The sequence below is a fragment of the Diabrotica undecimpunctata genome, chromosome 3 (assembly GCF_040954645.1).
Source record: "Diabrotica undecimpunctata isolate CICGRU chromosome 3, icDiaUnde3, whole genome shotgun sequence".
NCBI classification, from domain to species: domain Eukaryota; kingdom Metazoa; phylum Arthropoda; class Insecta; order Coleoptera; family Chrysomelidae; genus Diabrotica; species Diabrotica undecimpunctata.
In genome coordinates this window covers 38,162,895-38,182,770 of record NC_092805.1, presented here as the reverse complement: position 1 = coordinate 38,182,770, position 19,876 = coordinate 38,162,895, and the positions used below count along the sequence as shown (strand labels likewise).

General features: G+C 33.7%; 1 protein-coding gene across 3 annotated transcripts in view; it reads right to left on the bottom strand.

The window, feature by feature from the left end:
- Positions 1–3,716: 3,716 nt before the first annotated feature.
- The window catches only part of LOC140436707 (UDP-glycosyltransferase UGT5-like), a 39,522-nt gene continuing 23,362 nt past the window's right edge, over positions 3,717–19,876 (bottom strand). For 2 of the 3 annotated variants that reach the window (XM_072525755.1, XM_072525754.1), the window contains exons 4-5: positions 18,919–19,138; positions 3,717–4,504 (exon numbers count right to left, since the gene is read on the bottom strand). In XM_072525755.1, the coding sequence (XP_072381856.1) occupies positions 4,231–4,504; positions 18,919–19,138 (494 nt within the window). In that variant the 3' untranslated portion in view covers positions 3,717–4,230. The remainder of the gene's footprint in view (positions 4,505–18,918; positions 19,139–19,876) is intronic. The other variant, XR_011950301.1, reaches the window with a different exon arrangement.

Sequence of the window (19,876 nt, the reverse complement as noted above, 5' to 3'; positions counted from 1 at the left end):
TGCTTGTACCTCACAAATGCTATTAAAATTGCCAATCCAGCTACATCTGTTGACTCCTCTATCTGTAGTGAAAACTTGGTAGATTTTATTCGAGAAAATAAGATAGCTCTCACATCCTCTGCCAAGTCTCCGATACGGCGCGAGATTGGATTATTTGACAAAGGTACCGTGCTTACTAGTTTCTTGGCTTTATTGTCCAGCATACATTCAATTATGTCCTTGACGCACGCTTTAATGTGATTTTCCGCGATGGTGTGATTTTCACCTGCTTGAGCAACGCGGTAACTGACCAAGTGGGACGCCAAAAAGCATTTTCGTTAACATTTTAGCTGGAAAAATTGAACTGTTTGGCAACACTTTGCCGCAAATTACGCAGTGGTTTGTTATCACCGGTCTCAGCGAATCCAATTTCTTCTCCTTTCTCTTTATAAGCAATTCTGCTTGTTTATTGGCGGATTAATACCTCTATGGAAGGTTGTCACTCCATCTTTTGCACGGTCGTTCCATACTTCTGCCGATTGGTGTCTTGTCTTGTAGCACTGCGTACTACAATGATATATGCAAGGCCAGAATCGCTCGTTGTCGAAGAATGTTGGGCAGGGTTTTTTTAAACATATAGAAACTATATCGTATCCAAGCACAATTAGATAATATGAAATTATAATTTATTATTGGACGCCACCCCTGGTTTATCCTCGAAGGGGACGAGCAAAAAAATTAAGATTTATCGAAGGTTTATAAGAAAACTATACTTTATTATTTCTTAGTAATGAACAAAAAGAAAACATTAAAAGTTATGTCATCCCAAAAGGATAACAAAATACCATTTCATGTTTACATTACCATAAACAAAAAAGCTTTGTATCGTATTAAATTAAGAATTAGTTATAAAGTAAATGAATATTCCCAAATTTCGAAATTTGTGTACATTGAAAATAATATAGTTATTTATCAACTAGGAATAATAGAGAAAATAAACCTTTAAATAAAATTAAAACACTTCACTACATTTTCATTCTTTGAGTTCATAATCATTTCTCGTTTTCTTGAAAGAAGATATAATAAAAATTGGTACAACCCGAATCTGCTCTGTTTCTTTTCTTATTTAATCAGTCAACCAAATAAACCATTGATTCGGCTCCATCCTATATCAATCCACCACCATCCTAGATAAGAGGGGTTAGGTATTCCATAAAAAAAATATGGCTATTGGACTAGGATTTGGAATAACTCCATACCAATATTATCTTGAGACATGTATCAGAAATATATCAGCATTATAGCCTCTCCAATAAGGGTCTAAAAATAAATATCTATCTGAAATATGGACAAGAAAAGGATTTCTTAGCTCACCTCTAAATGAGACCCACTTCGGAAACACGTCTTAACGGTTGGACGTTCTTAACAGAAAAAAAGGGAGACGCTATTCTTGCGCTCTCTGAAATTGGGCGTGAGTGACAAGTTGATAAATAGGCTCATCTACCGGATATATTTGGGAATTACAGAAGAATCCTTGAGTCGGCTACAGGTACTTGACAGATAGATGGGGTTAGTAGTTTTATTTAAAAAAAAAATAATCGAAATTATAATGATTTTCTTTTAAATCTTTTGAAACGGTTACAGTCTCTTGCTATTTTGACGACACGGATCTCCTCCATTCCGCTTATGTGGTTATTCCATTCTTTTTTTTCTATTTTGTGTCCATTCATTTATACAATGTACGTTACATTTTCTTTTAATGTCTTCACTTCTCTTTCGATCTCAGCGTATTTCCTGTAATTATTCTTAGTACCCCTATTTCTGCAGTTTCCAGTAGCCTTTGCATTGTGGCTTTGTCGGGTCGTGTTTCTGAGGCATAGGTATGTCATTGTTGGTCTAATTGAATCTAATTTGTATACGATAAATTAATATCCAATAAAAATAAGTTTTTGGTCACTTATTTCTGATTTTTAATACTACTGCACATATTAATTATCATCATCTTGTAATTCCAATTTGACATGATATCTCACTGTTAGTTTCAGCCATCGATGAGTGCTCCGCGAAGCACAGTTTGAGAAACGCTGCACTAGATGATCAAATTATTATGATTGCTCAGAAAATGTTTCATATTTGTTCTTTGTTCATGTTTTATAGTAAAATCATATGCTGCTACACAATTAAGGTGTGCCAATAAGGAATAATTCAAATTTACCGCGCCGTAATGCTTGTTTGTAATTGGTCCAACCTCAGGCAAGTTTACTCCACTAAATTATGACATTTTGACACTAATGACATTTATGAAATTTTAAAACTCAAAATATATCGACGATTTTTTGTATTTTCTGCGTTATTCCTTTAATTTTTAGATTTTTTGTTTGCATTTATATAAAAAACTTCCTCTTCTCTGACCAATGGGTCTATTAATTAAAATAGGAAGACTAAGATGGGCAGGATATCTGGCAAGATCACAGCAGAAGAACCCTCCTAGAAGAATCCTTATGTCACAACCTGTGGGAAGTAGAAGTAGGGGTAGACCAAAACTCAGATGGAGGGATGGTGTAGATGAGGATGGTAGACAAATAGGCGCAGCAAACTGGCAACAGTTGGCAATGGATAGAACTGACTGGCGTAATAGACTTGGGAAGGTCGAGGCTCTTTTATAGGGCTGTAGCACCAATGATGATGATGAGTTGTGATTTGTGACATACGTATTACTTTTTTCAGAGCCAGATTGAACAGTATACAGGGGAGAGGGTCTACCTGGCGCAGCCTGTTATTTGTTTTAAAAGGTACAGACAGTTTCCCCTGAATTCGTACTCTACATTAAACTTTTTTAAGAGTTAGTTTTGTTAAATTTACCAACTGATTTAGTATTCTTAGCTCTTTCATCGCGTTAAACATTTCTCTTCTATTCACAGATTCGTAGGCTGCTTTGTAGTCTATAAATATGTGATGAGTATCAATGCCATATTCCAGTGTTTTTCCCAAAATTTGTTTCAGGGTTGCAATCTGATGAATTGTCGATTTACCACCTCTGAAACCAGCCTGGTATTTTCCTACTATCCCTTCTACATACGCTGCCATACGGTGACATACTTAGTACTTAAAAATATTTTACACGTTGGATTTAGGAGCGTAATTCATATGTGGTTAGAGCATTCAAAGATATCTCCTTTTTTGTGTATGGTGCAAAGTATTCCAATATTCCGATCATTGGGGAGAGATTTCTGTGTCCATATTTCTTTTATAAGCTACTGTAATGCCATTATGGTATCATGGCCGTCTTCTATATATAGTTCAGCTGGGAGATTATCTATTCCGGGTGGTTTGTTTCTGGCTAGTTTTTTAACTGCGTCTTTAACTTCTAGAATCGTTGGTCGTTCCTTTTCCCTCTCGTCTGTTTCTCTTACCTCATCTCTTTCGTCTTTCAGGTTTTTTTTCCTCTATATTAAGTGCCTGGTTAAAGTATTCTACCCATCTATTCAATACATCTTTCCTTGTTGTTAAAAGGTCGCCATTCTGACTTTCTTATAGAATGCTGTGAATTTTTTTTTCTTTTGATACAAAAAAAAAGCGAAACCACTTAAATAAGGAACTTAAATTATATAGAAAACCTCTAGAGAGAAAAGGATTTCAGAGCATAAGTATGATCAATTTATAAAAAATTTCGTTTTCCAATTTTATGTTTTATTTATTTAATTTTTAATGCGAGCAATAATTAAAAAATAAAATCATAAGTTTAATTCGTATTTATTCAAAGTACAGAGAAATATGAAGTAAAACACAATTAGTGCTTGCTATTACCCAATGAGAGGGATGATCATGATGCTCTGGTACAAATTGTTCAATTCGTGATGGAACAGCTGTCAGTGTGAAGTCATTTAAATATTGAATACTGAAGATAAAATTATTCTTTAGTGATATTTTATTATATATGAATATAACACTAAACCAAAATGTGATACACAAACTTAGATAATATATAGCCCGTATTAGTTGAATTATTTTTAAGATGGGAGTTAAGTTTTAATCTTTCTTGTGACAAAATCGCTAAAAATCCATGAGAAAAAGTAAATTCACGCTATAGCAAGCATTTTTAAAAAAGTCTTTTTTTTTTTAAATAGCGCCCAGTAGTTTTTCAATTTTCTTTAAAAATATTATAAAATATCTATATTAAAATTTTTATATAATAAAACTATATAATAAAAAAACTAAAATAATTTTTTTTTTAAATGTCATAAAGGTTTTTCACTCTTTTTTGGTCTTTTTGTTTTGCTTTGAACAACACAGCTTAACACACAATAAATACAATACTGTAAATACACTAAAAATAAATATTGTGACAACTGCAATCACGTCTAATAGAAAGTATTGGTACCATCGTAGATCCATTGCTGCTACTCTCAGGTGTTGCGCCCCCTTATGCCTGACTACGAATTCAGTCCAATAAACTGCCAGATCTAGCGGTTTCATGGGACGATCATGGAATAGACTAGATCTGATTTTAGCGTTTTCTCTGTATCTAAAAAATAAATTATGATAAATTTATTAAGTAATTTTTAGTTTTTAATAAACAATTCAATTAATAGAGAAAAAATTTGTATGTTTAGGAATCTGTTTTTAAGATGCCTTGAGATTACTCTCATGGATTTTATGTTTGTCCTATAGATTTTTTCGTGGTATTGAAGAATGAATCATCTACGTTTTTAATCTAATAGTTTACATATTACGTAGGCCTAGGGTTTACATTTGCTGTTTTTTTGTCACAGAAAATATAACAGTTATCGCCTTATATTCAATTGACATACTTAGGGAAAGTGTTGTACCTTGAACCATTTTTTTTAAGTCGATATTTGGGTAAAGATAACTTTAAATAAAGAAATTATGGATAAACAAGATTCCTTTATTTAATCAGTTTTTTAATATACATTTACAATTTAAATATAAATGAAATAAGTACTTGAAAAATAAGTAAATAAAATAATCACACTCTGGTCTGGGGTACAACATAAGGTTGTACCTTGGAACAACTCCTTATTGTACATATTTTGTAAGAGAAAACAAACTTAAAAATAAACTTCATTTAACAATATAAATTATAAATAACCGATAAACTAAACAACATTGTATTGACTAAAATCAACTGCAAATATAAGTTATGCCTCTTGCCGTTTTGACAAAACTACAGATTTAGGTTCAGGAAGACGCAGTATCACATCAGAGTTGTTGACAAAAGAAGGGTCTTCATTATTATTATAGGTATAAAATTTTTAGATGCTACCGTACCGTCAATTTTCTTGTAAAATTTAACGTTATAACCGTCATTAAGGACATTAATAACTTGGGCTACAAAATGTCGCTTTATTTTTTTGTAGCTAATTCTACTAAAACAAAATTATTGCTGTTAATTTGATAATTTTCTTCATTTTCTTTGTCTTTCGCTTCTGCTATAATTTTCTCAAAAAACTCTTCTTCATCTGATGACCAATCTTGCAGTGTAAGACTTACTTCACTGTCATCTTCGCTACTTTCATTTTTCTTTTTGTTTATTATTTTTCTTTTCGGGATTTCTTCTGGTTCTTCTTCATTAAATACTTTCCGCTTTATCTATCTTCCACACGTGTTAAACTGCTCTTGGGTTTTTGCCGATTTATATTGTTTTATTTCTTCTTTAACAGGTGTATGTGTCAAAATTGCACTTCTTGCCTTTCTTCCCTTCCTCTTAGTTTCTGTTCTTGGTGCTGCCTTCGGAACAGGCCTAATTTCGTATGGAGAAACTATAGTTTGGTTGTCTCGACATGTAGAGGGTGTAGATATTATTTGTTGCGGTTATTGTCATCGTTATTAGCATCTTTATTACTTGCAATACTATTAAAAGGTTCTGGTTCGAACTGTTCAGGTCGCTCGGTGACGTAGGCCGATAAAAATTTATCTTCACTGAAAACAGTGTCATTAAATGGCCAAATTCCTCTCACAAGAAAGGCTTTCACAATATTGTTAATCGAAAAAGTCTTCGAATATGCCATTTTAATTATTTCGGAAATGTCTTAGATGCTTATAGGTTTTCCTGGATTATTTGTTAACCACTGATTTGAAGATTGGTTAAAAAACGTTTTATATGGATCAAAAACAGTTCTGCCAAGTGGCTTGTGAGATGTCTGGGACGGTATAGTTAATAATACCATTTCATTATCTTTTGCCAAATTTATTGCAGGAACCGAGATATGTGATTCATGGTTGTCACATATAAGAAGCACTTTGTCATTTATGGATAGCTTAACGTGAGCTATAAAGTACTTCATATATGTTACAAATAAATTTTCGTTTATCCATCCTGAAGGATTTGCATCCCCTGTTGCTCCGGAAGGAGCACCCTTTAGCATGTGTTCCTTAAAGTGTACTCGAGTGAATATAAGCATAGGGGGCACCTGATTACCAACTGCATTTATAGCTGCCACCATAGTTATGTTGACTCCTCGTTTTCTAGAAGTTACACTTACCTATACCTATTTGTTTTTGACCTTTTTGTGCTAATATTTTTGGAGAAACATCAACGGTAGTATTACCAGTTTCATTAACATTATATATTTTGTTTGTCTCAAAATGGTAGCGATCGTAACAACTTTTTGTTACGTTAACAAAGAAGTTTAAAACAGTGTTTTTGTTGAAAGTAGTAGCTCTTGCAATACTTGTAACTTCTGGTTGTCGCTACAGTTGGATTTTAAGTAAAAATCCTCGTATCTACTCCCTCCCAGCTTGTTTTTCTTCTAACTAAGGATTTGGAATTTTCTTATTATTCCTGTTAGCAAATTCGTATGCTAAGTTCTTTCTTTGGTAGACCATAATCTATCTGTTTTTGGGTAATCTATTAAAATATGTTCTTCATCGCCTGTGAAAATTAGCTTAGTGGTTTTTGAAATATTATTTTCTTTTGCTGCTTCACATATGGAAAGATGCCGTACAAGAACATCTTCTACAGTGGCTTTAAGGTTTTCTAGATTAACTACATTACGTTTGATTCCCATCTTGCTTCAAGGCATTTTCTAAAAACAAAAAAAATATTTTATTTTTAGAGCAGTATTTTGTCTAATATTGAGAGCATGTACCTTGGACCACTCCAAGGTACATTTCTTTTATTGGACCAAAGTACATTAAAAGCAGATACCATTTTCCAAGTTCATATTGTGTTTTAGGGTATGTTTAAAAATTCTGTCAGTATTGCATTTAAAAGAAGAATATACAACAAACTTACCTACATAGGAACTGTTACCCAATATTAACAGAAAATCATATAACACTTTAAACTTTAAAATCAAAATTTTTACTTTCACGCCGAATGAAAAAATATCAAGACCTACAGCTATACAGAATGATCTTTTATTCCAACAAAAACAGGATGTGGCGACATCTCTTGGAACCAGTACGAAACTGAAATCATGCGAGATCACACAGATTTCTACAAATACGCAAAATGTCAATTGGTCAAAGGTATATTTGGTTTAAGGTACAACCCTACACATATAACCGTCAAGTTTTAAAGACTCGTTATTTATCAAATGCTATGAATTCATTATTTCTTCTTCTTTATGTGCCATGTCCAAATATCGTGCGTTGGTTATCCAATTCGCTGTACTAATTGTGTTGAAGGCAGGTTGGAAAAGGGATGTAGAGGATCTAGTTAACCATTGCCCTAGGTTTCAAATTCATGAAGCTCTTCTTCGATCTGGCCTCTTCTTCCGTCTACCTTGCCTTCTATTAGTAAATGGATTAATTGTATCCCTCTGTACCTCTCATCAAGGTCCAGCCTCGGCACCATATAAAAAAGTAGAGAATACATAACGTCTGACTAATCTATTTTTCAATCTCAAAGTGATAACGCTTCCAAATAAGATTTTCTTCATCTTAAAAATGCAGCTATGGCCTTCTCTATACGTATTATAATTTCTTTGCCCTGTATCATCTCATTTAGATTACAACCACGTAATACTGTTGATTATTTCAAGATGTTCTTCATAAGCTGTTACCACTTCTGGTTGTATTGGCGATTTACAGAAAACCATCAATTTTGTCTTTGTGGTGTTAAGGCTTTAGTCCATATTCATCACTGGCTCTCCTATCAATATACTTCTTTCAATTAGATGTTGAAGTTCTCCTTAACTACTTGCAATTAACACCGTGTCATCTGCGTACCTCAAATGATCAATATTGACGCTTTTAATTTTGATACCGAATTGACAATTTTTTAATGTTTTATTGAAATCGAATGTTTTCCTATGAACGAATGATACGTAGGTTTTTAACATCAATATCTAAGTACCTGCTGAAAAATGTCCATCATTTTAGTATTTTCTTCTCGATCGAAGACCTTCTCAAATAATAAAAAATATATAAACCAGATTTGTGCATCGACATCTGTGCATCTCTGGACTATAACTTGAATACTAAACAGTGCTTCTTTAGTTCCAAGGCTATTGCGGAACCCCTACTAAGTGCCACTAACCATTAAGTTGTTCTTCTATTTTATCTTTGAGTGCAAAATTCAAAAAAATATTTTTAAAACATGGCTCATCATGCTGATGGTTCGGTAGTCATTACATCTTTTCGGATTTGCTTTTTTCGATATCGTCTCAAAACTCGACACTAGCTAATCCGTTAGCATATACCTAGTCTCATAAATTTTGTTAAAAATATGAAGAGGAGATCTTTTAATTTATTGTTTATTGGTTATATTGCACCATCAGTGGAATCACAGCTACAAGTCTGTTCCAAGCCCTTCTTTCAGTGCGTCACTAATTGTGACGTCATATAGGATTTTAAGAATGTCGAGAATTATTGCATGACATTTAAGTTAAATCTGACAGTTGAAGGATCGTAATCGGCTAAATGTGAAAAAGTTATTTTTTGAAAATGTGGAGTAAAAACTTTAAGAATTCAAATTTTTTTTAATTTACATATTAGAGGTCCCGTCCTGTATAAAAATTTTTATTGCGCATTATATTGGAACGGCAGTTTGTCATAATTCCTATTCTATACATTCCAAGGAAAGTGCTCAATTAGCTAAGATTTATTATAAGATTAGTATTTAAGCTACTAATATAAATATTTTTTAAAATAATTTAAAACTTACTTCACGAACGGCAGAAACTGGTAATAAAGTTGTCCCAGCCTCTTTTTCTAATTGAAAATAATTTAATAATTTTAATATTAGTCTTTGTACATTCTCGGTATATCTCGATATATTCAAAATATTTTTATGACAATAAATACCAAATTAAATTGTCACTGTAAAATGTCTTAGAATAATATCCTGGAATGACAATTATCATTTTATCAGTTGACATTGTCAAAGTACTGTCACTATCGAGACCATCTGCGTCAAATTATATTTATGCGCATCGTTGATTGGATATCTATTTAGCGTATTCTAAACTCCAACCAATTATATATCCGTAAATAGAATTCGCTTTAACATGCAAATACCAGTGAACAATATATAATTTTCTAAGTTCTGTGTATAATAATCACAAACTCACGTTTTTTTCTGTCACTTCTAGCTTAATGCGTTAGACAGAATTCGATCAACTGTGACGCACTGAAAGAAGGGTTTGGGATGAACTATAGTTATGAGTTGAAGCCTACTTCAGAACAATCCTCAATTAGCTCCTGTCTCTGACAATTTTTCTTCATGCTCCAATTCGAATAGATTTTAAATCAACCTGAGGACGTGACTGGATACCTTGGCCACTACAATACTCACACCGGCCTCCACTACCTTCGTATTTGACCCAGTGGCTCCCCCTATTATGTCTTATAAAACACTGAAGTTGTACTTTCGACGCTTTTGTAACAGTTTCAAGATTTTCTCTTCTTTGATTCACATTTGTTCATATTCAGTAATCCTTGAGAGACTGACCATCGAAACTTAAACATCTTCACTTTTTCAATAAAGTCACAATGAGTAATGTATGAATTAACAAATGCAATATCTAAATATCCCCAAAATAAACGATACCACTATTTTTTTTATCTACAATTCATACCATAGGTGGTACTATGGTATGAACAAGGTAAGTTGATCAGCATGATCTACCCCACCCATATTATGATTATAATCATCCACAACTACTGGACAACTTATATCAGCTTTTGTACCATCTTTATTTGTTCTTTAGACTGATGTCTGCTCGGTTCCGTGGAAGTTAGTTGCAAAGTTCACGATTCTATTGTCCTTCCATTTGAAAATACCTATGATTGTGTTGGAGTACATGTAATCAAAGTCTCCCCCTTTAAGAGCTTTATCTTCGGCTAAAGTTTTATGAAATTCCTTTCTATTATTGCGAATTGTTCCACACGCTAAAGTATGTTCAAGTCGCAGTTTTTCCATTAAATGTATTGATGTGAAGAAATTATCAAAATAGATGATTTTATTTTTGCCACAATGTGGCTTCGTTAATGTCAACACAACACATTCTCCTAATCCATGGCATCTAAATTCATTTTCCAGTAGTTGTTCTTTCTTGCCTTGATACATATTAAAATTTAAAATATACCCTTTTGGTCAGCTAAGACCAAATTTTATATTCTCATTTTATAGGCTTCTGGGGATTATATTGTTTTAGAGTCGACCTACCCTTGAAAAGTATCATACTTTTATCAACGGCGACCCTTATTCTGATTGAGTTTTTCCATAACTGGGGTAATTTGTATAGCCTGTCTCTGTTGTTTTTTGGAATTTATAAGTTATTGTTGCAACGAATATTTACTAAAATTTTCTCAAAGCGATTACGTGACATTGCGTTAGTAAATAGAGAAACGCCTAACTTGGCACTTCCATTCCAGTAATGTTTCCAGTTTGGCAGTTGGTGATAGGCCATAAAGAAATTGATGCCAATGAAACTGAGGAGCTCTTTTTCCGTGAGATTCAATTGTATATTTCTCTGGATAGCGTAGAAATTACTTTGGTAAGTGATATTGCCTATGATGGAGCCAAGAACTTTTAAGAAAACGATGGTAGGAGTTTCAGAACTATCAATTCCTCGACCACACCTTCCAGCTCTGGATAATCGGATATTATTTTGGTTTTAACACTACATTTCTTCCATCTATGAGTAGGTTGTTCTTGAACTTCATTATTAGCAGACTCTTTTGCTTCAACTTTTGATAAATGCAGCTTTCTGTTTATATTCTCAGTGTTTTGCCCAAAAGATTTTCTTGAAGTACACGCTTCCAGAGATACAGCAGTGATAGTGACTGATTCGCTTGAAATGGTTGGAGGGAGTCCAATATCTTGTAAAACAATATCCTGTTTCCCATCATTATTACCATCGGATTTATTTTCAAATGTATTTGGATATAAAGAATTAGACCCTGTGGCATTATCGTTATCATTCACTTCACTTAAAATGATCGGAGACAGTCTAATATCTTGTGAAATATTCACTTTTTTTCATCACCACTTGTTTTGAAATTATTTTTAAATGTATTTGGAAATAGCGAATCGAAATCCGTGTCACTATCATTATCACTTTTCTCTATATCAGTGTCAAAATTATTATCCAAGGGTAAGTTATCACCTGCCATAATTTCGTTGGCTATGTCTTGCAATTCTGTTTCAGAAAGAGGTTTGTTGTAAAACCATTTTATTTTTTTATGCTCGATATTATTCTTGACGGTACTTTTGCGGACTCTGAAACAAATACCGTTTTTGTACCTAAACCTTTTTTTTTACTTTGAACTAACCTTTGCATACTAGTAATACAAATTTACATTATACTCGTATATATATAATTAGAGCTTACCTTTTCTTGCGAAATGTCGAAAATACGATAAAAGTTAGGACTAATTGGATACTAACCTCACACCATGCACTTCAGAACGTAACTGATCAAATAGTACGTAACTGTTCACACTCTGTAGTACTTTAAAGTACAGTCGGGCAACAAAGGGTTAAACTACGTTTACTTCACTTAATTCCTGAACCCACAGAAGAACATACCTTTATATTTTCATTCTTAGTGGAAACGCCCTTAAATACCGAAATGCTTCGGTCAAAGACTCTGTGCACCTAACTATGATGTTGATGTTATCTACGTCTCTGACAACTTATACAGATTTTAAGAATATAGTGCCAGTCGTATTAATCTAGGACTCTCGAATTAATTTTTATAGGTTAAGGTTAAATAAGACACACGATCATCACCATCTCTTAATCTATTTGTGCGATGGAAGGTTCTTGAAAAATCATTCTAGATTTTGACCATGCTCGCTACTTCTGTGAGTATAAGTTTGGTTAGTTAAACAAAATGAAGCAGTATTTTGAATTCCAATATAGCCTACACAAGTTTATATCTATTAACTGAGTTGCATGCAGTGTTGAAATTCACGAATATGTGGTGGATGTCGACGCCAAACTCTAGGGTTTTTCAAGAATCTGTCTTATTTTAAAGATTTGATCTGCTGTTGATTTATTGGGTTCGAAGCCGTCTTGATCTCCTCCCACTATTCCTTCGGCGTAGGGGAGCATCTTTTTGAATAATATGTTATCACACACCATGATGTCTCCCTTTTTGTAAACTGGACACAGTATATACCCAATTTCTCTCCAGGAAAATTATCCGAACTGGATCTTGTTATTTTTCAATTTTAAAATGGCTTGTCTAATTTCTTCTTGGTAGGGAGTGGCTGCCGATCATTCTAATTCATTTGAATCATGGTAGTCTCTATATCTACTCTACCATCCCTATTTTGACAGGCTAGTAGTCTGGATTTGAATTTTTGTCTACAGATTTTTATGTATTGGTAGAATCTTCATGAGTCTTTTTTGTTATAAAGTTTAACAATCTCGTTTAGAACGTTTTCGTATTGCTTTCTTCTCCTCGAAATTTTCATAGTCTTCCAGAGTTTATCTCGTTCTGTGCTGCTGAAGTCTTTGTTTCTTCTGGAATTGTTAGATTTTAAACCACCTTTATCCACTGTGTGCGAAGCTTCTTTACATTTATGCTATGATTAGATTTTTATCGTTTTTTGGTAACGCTTTGTTTAAAATTTGCAAGTAACTATCTCTAGATTAATGATAGAGCAAACCCAAATAGAAAAAGTAGAGACATACAAATATCTGGGAACCTGGGTTGATGACAAAAATGACCAAAGCAGAGAAATCAAAGTCCGAATTGAAACTGCAAGGCAAGCATTTGTGAAAATGAAGACAATGCTTACCAACAGAGACCTTCAGTTGCATCTCAGATTGAGAACTCTAAGATGTCACATATTTTCTATCTTACTATATGGAATGGAAGCTTGGACATTGAAGAAACAACACATAAGAAAAATAGAAGCGTTCGAAATGTGGTGTTACAGAAGAATATTAAAAATTCAGTGGATTCAAAGGATTACCAATGCTGAGGTACTACGACGTCTAAATAAGGAGTTAGAAATTATGAACAGCATAAAAAGAAGAAAACTAGAGTATTTGGGTCACATAACCAGAGGAGAAAAATAGGAGCTGCTGAGAATTATTATGCAAGGAAGGATCCAAGGAAGAAGAAGCATAGGAAGAAGACGCATCTCCTGGCTGAGGAACCTTAGAGAATGGTTTAACTGTAGTTCACTACAACTTTTCAGAGCAGCAGCCAACAAAGTGACCATAGCCGTTATGATATCCAACCTCCGATAGGAGATGGAACTTTAAGAAGAAAATCTCTCTAGTGGTTTCAGATTTTAGCACCTTAGCATTATATTTCGTAGATTTTGTGCTATGGGCTTTTTTAGCGTTAGATATACGTGCTCTGAATTTTGCTCCTACAAGGTCTATATTAACACCTCTACGTGTTCCTACATCTAATAAATTGGCGAAATGGCGACTATCAATAAGTGTATGTTCAATTTAGTGTTTTTATCTGGTGGTTTTATGAATGTTTTGTGTGTGAAACATGTACTAACTACCATCATTCCCCATAGTGATTCGATTTCAATCAAGCACAAACCATTTTGGTTACAGACCGTTGGTCTGTAGATTGTCTTTTGATTAACTTTATCGTTAAGATTGCCAATAATTGTTTTTATATCGTAATTCTGAAATTGCCTATAAGTTCTTTTAAGTTAGTCATAAAATAGGTCTAGGTGGTAGTGTGTAAAACTACTTGTAGACGCCTGTGTACGTGGAAATCCCCTAGAAACAACGGAGAAGACGTTATTATAAGAAACCAAATAGACTATATACTTGTTAACAAAAGATATAGAAATGGTTTCAACAGTGTTAAAACCTACCCAGGCGTTGATATTCAATCTGACCACAATCCTTTATTGGGCGTGTATAGAACCAAGTTAAAGAAAACACGCGGAAAAACTGTAAAAAACATGACATAAGAAAAGTGAAATGTAATAAAGTAAAAGAAATAAAAGAAGATAGAATCCCTTAATAAAATGATAGACGACATTAAAGACAATTTTATGAAGAACGAAGAATTTTTTTTTTGGCATTTACTTTCGTCATTCAGCCAGTCTCGAAAGGTTATAATATATTCCTTAAAAAAGTATACACAGATAAGTACAGATTATTTCTCTCAGACAAATGCACAGCGATATCCCTAAAATGAAATAGACGAATAATTAATAGAAGAACACGTCGAAGGAAAATACAAGGACACTCGCTTCTCGTCTAGGGGTCCGTCAAGACATTTATTTTAACAGACAAACAATACTGGACCACGGATAAGGTATTGTATGTGTCTGACAAAAATATATATAATAACGGATTTATTACGGCTGTCGCCGCTTCTCCGCCCCCAATTTCCATCTTTTTCTGTCATATGCAGTTGCCTCTTCTAAGTCTCTTGCCGCCATTGCTTCATCAATCTCGTTGCGCCAACTTCTCCGTGGTCGTCCTCTCTTTCTTCTTTCAGGAGGGATCCATTCCAGTACTCTCCTAGGCCATCTGTACTCTGGCATTCTTTTAACATGTCCGAACCAGATTAATTGTTTTCTTTCTATGTCATCATTGATATTTCTCTCCATTTTCATTTCGTTTCTTATTTGTTCGTTTCTAACTCTCTCCAGTTTCGATCTACCGCAGCTTCGTCTCAGATAATCCATTTCTGTCGTCAAAAGTTTGTTTCTATTAGCTTTGGTGACGTCCCATACTTCCGAACCGTACAGTGTAATACTTTGGACTATACTACCGTAAATGTGTTTTTTGGTTTCTCGTCGAATTGTTTTTTGCCAGAGAAGAGAGTTTAAGGCACGGGTCGCTGCTCTGCCCTTGTTTATTCTTTCCCTGATTTCATCTGCGCTATTTCCCTTCTTGTTGAAAATGACCCCCAAATATTTGCAGGATTGCACGCCTTTGATTTTGTCGTCTTCCAAGACTAGGTCACATATTTCATCTGTTCCCACTGAGAGATATTCACATTTTGTCATATTCATGTTTAGACCTGCCACCTCATATTCTTCTTGCAGTTTTCTTACCATATAGCTAAGATCGTAGCTGTCTTCGGCAATTACTACCTGGTCATCCGCAAAGAAAAGTGTATATAGCTTGTTTTCTTCCACCGTTATTCCCATGTTTCTACATTTTTTTACCCATTTCACTAAGGATCTGTCCAAATAGATTTTAAATAAGGTGGGTGACAGACAGCAGCCTTGTCTTAGTCCTTTTGTTGTTTGAAAAGGAGAGGTGATTTCTTGTCCCATTTTAATTCTTGCAAAGTTTTGTTCGTAATATTTTTGAGTGGCGTTAATAAGAATTGGGTTTATTTTCAAGTTACCCATTTCTATCCATAGTTGGGAGATCGGTACACTGTCATATGCTTTTTCCAAATCTATTAAAGCTATATGAGTTTCTCTATTTCTCTGCACTCTGACAAAAATTCTATAATTAAATTATATATTGTTACAGAACCTATGGCTAACAAAGACTGTATATTATATGGAGCGTATGTATTGCATTTAGTTAATTTTGTATACAGGGAGTTTGAATGCTGAATAAATTTAGGACATTCAAAGAAGATGTGATCGAGGTCACCTAGCTTGCCGCAATGTTTGCAACTATCATCATCGATGACTTTAATTTTAAATAAATGGCATGGGTAGCATGCATGCCCAAAGCGTATTCGATTTATAGTAGTAATATATTTACGAGGAGCTTTGAAATTCTGAAACCAGGTTGTTTGAGGTAGAGTTGGTTGTAAAGAGGTAGAGGAAGAACGAATAAGGTAAGAATAAGACATGAATGACGGCCGAGATTCTGCAGCTGATGGAAGAAAGAAGAAAAAACAAGAACAATAACTCTATGTATAAAACATTACAACGAGATATACAGAGAAAGATCAGAGAAGCCAAACAGAAAGAACGAGAAAAAATGCCAGGAAATCGAAATTCTACAAAGTAAATACGACGACTTCAACGTGCATAAAAAGGTAAGAGAAATTACAGGCAAATGTAAAAACAGAAAAGTAAACTTGTTAATGGCAACGGAGAGGTAATCGTGCACAAAAAGAGTATTAATAATACCTGGAAAAATTACATACGAAATTTATTTTTTGATGAGAGTAAGAACCAGTCCCCAACACCTACAGAAACAGGACCACCTATACTAGTGGCAGAAATAAAAGCAGCCATAATATCACTAAAAGAAGGAAGAGCTCCAGGACCAGACGGAGTATAGTCTGAATTTCTTAAACTTCTTGATGATGAAGAATACTATGTAAAATCTTTAATAATATCTATGACACAGGCAATATTCCAAAAGATTGGCTAGTTTTAGAATTTATTACGTTACCAAAGAAATAGAGAGCGAAAAAGTGCTGAGAATATAAGCTAATAAGTCTAATGAACCATACACTAAAACTTTTTCTTAAAATTATTCATCGCAGAATATACAAGCTATGCGAAGAGAGAATACAAGACACACAGTTTGGATTCATGAAAGGCGTAGGTACGAGAGATTCACTCTTTAGTCTTCAGGTATTATTCATTATTTCAAAGATGCAGAGATATGACTTGTGATATCTACACCTGCTTTGTGGACTACCACAAAGCATTTGATACAGTTCAACACCGAAAAATTATGGATTTTCTAACAAAAGTCCAAATAGATGATAAAGACCCGCGTATAATACAAAATTTATACTGGAACCAATCAGTCACAATAAGAACAAATCTTGGAGATGAACCGACGGAAGCGATCCAGATTCTGCGAGGCGTTAGATGAGGATGTATACTTTCACCTATATTATTCAACCTATATTCAGACGAAACATTTAGTGAAGCCTTGGAAAATTGCGAACATGGAATCCTTTCAAATGAAAAACGCCTAAACAACTTCCGCTATGCAGATGACACCGGTATTTTTGCAGACAGTTTAAACAGTTTACAGCAACTAATAAACAAAGTAAATGACGTAAGTTAAAGATATGGACTGCAAGTAAACATATCAATAACTAAATTTATGGTCATCAGCAAAAATAAAATTAGAGACGTCCAACTGCTTATCAATAATACACCAATGGACCGAGTAAAACAGTTTACCTATCTTGAAACAGTAGTAAACGAACAATGGGATGACCTACAAGAAGTAAAATGTAGAATAGAGAAGACTAGGAGTGCATTCAACAACATGGCCAAACGCTTTAAAAGCCACAACCTTACTGGAGATATACAGATCCTTATTCTTAATCCTAAATACAGATTATTGAAAATAATCAAGGAATCGGGAGAAGAAGAATATCATGGTTAAAAAACCTGAGGAAATGGTTCTCCACAACAACAACTAATCTATTTAAAGCATCGGTAGTAAAATAATTATAGCCAGAATGATCGCCAATATTCGAAATGAATAGACACCAAAAGAAGAAGATAAAATAGGTTCTTCTAGCTTTCTTTATCTTCAGTGGGAGCATGGATCTTGACGAGATTGTAGTTAAATACCCTGCCCTTCATTCGAATTCTACATACTCTTACGTGTTTTTTTCAGTATGAATCCTACACCAAAAATATGATTGCTTTTATTTTCGATTTTATCGAAATTTATTTCGATATACTCTTTATGAGTACGAGAAACCAATTCCCTAAGGATGTTTGCTTAGTTGAGGAGATATGTTGTGGAATGCAATTTTAGATTCCCCATTTTCTCTAACTACACCTTTATCAACGTCTGTTTGCCTTGCAATTCTTAGAAGGCACAGATTAAAGCAAAAATCTGGATTTTGGTTTCGTTAATTAGAAATCTTCGGATTTTTAGTTCGTGATTTACTTCTGCCATCATTTAACACTTTTGAAACTGCCAGTTGAATGATATATCGGGTTCTGTCTTGTCATTATCACTTTATCTCTTGTAGGTTCCCATAGTTCTGTTGTAACAAAAATAAAGACGAAGCTTATACGACAAAATAAGGCTTCAGATAGATTTACATTTGGAGAAACATGTGCAATATAACAGTTGCTAATAGTGTCCAAATGCTTCGAAACCACTATTAACTTATTAATTCATTTTTACTTTAATCAAAGCTTTTACTTTAATAAAAACTGTGCTCGATATCTGCCTTTTATTTGATTAAAGTTCATTTATTCGAGCATCCAACCATATAGCACTTTATTAATTAATTGTAAAATGCCAACTTAATTCACAAATTCTAAAGACGTCAAATTATAGTCAAAGTATATTAGTGAAATTTGTGACGACCGATTTGATAGATAAAAATACGAAAATGTTGAGAATCAAAGTAACTACAAAGTAACTACTTGTACTTACCAAGGATGATTCTAGATTTATTATTTTCATTTAGTCAACTAGCCCCGGTCTTCCCTACTTTCAATATTCTTAGATATGCAGTTCATACTTCTGTTATGGGCAGTTCGATACATTTTCTTTAGAAAATGATTGTCTAATATTTATTCTAATATAGGGAAACGTAAAAAAACATATTATATTATTTGACTTACTTTGGATTTGTCAGTAACTCGTGTAGAGCATTAGTCAATTTATCTTCAGTTATTTCTAGGATAGGAAGGTTTAAACCGTAACCTGCCTGTTTCGCTTTAGCTGCGTTCATCTTCTGATCTGCGAATACCGGCAAGGCCAATATAGGAACTCCGTGGTAAACTGTTTCCAAAGTGCTTAGCAAACCTCCATGTGTAATGAAGAGTTTTAAATTAGGATGGGCTAAAATAAAGAAAATGGTGTGAAAAAATGGATAAGATGAGTGATTCTAAATCTTACGTAGGACAGACGATTATACAAAAATAAAGACATGGCCAAATACAAGAAACAAATACTTTAAAAAAATCAATAAAGCAGGCAGTGGCGTGCGCCGACATTTTTGGAAAGGGAAGCGATTCAATAATGGTATAAAAAATACTTTGATTACGATGGTCGAGATCAAAATATGTACCTACTTAATGGGTATAAACCTATATATTACTACCTTTACTACCTGTAACTTATAAGGTCTAAAAAAAAATTAAAATTAAAATATAAAATTACCAGTAAAAACTATAGTTTCTTTAACCCTTTCAGTTCCAGAGATACTTATAGAAGGATCAGTACCCGGAACCATCCTTAAATCCCAGATATTGATATCATAGAAATAATACCTTTCTAATGAATAGAAGCTCCTATAAACATTTTTTAATTAATTTTAAACAATTTAATTTTCATAATTGATGTTGTGTTGTTACTAAAACAATATGGTACTGAAAAGTACCGCTGGGACAAATTCAGAATGGAAAAAAATATTAAGGCATATTCAGTGCTATTCTATAACGTTCCTCAGATCGAATCGAAATGCTCCAGTCGAATCGAAATCTTTGTGAATCGTAATGTTTCACATCGATCACTGCTTGGATCGGTATTCTATAACCCGGGTAGAAGAAAACACAAATCGAAAACATTGATTTCGAT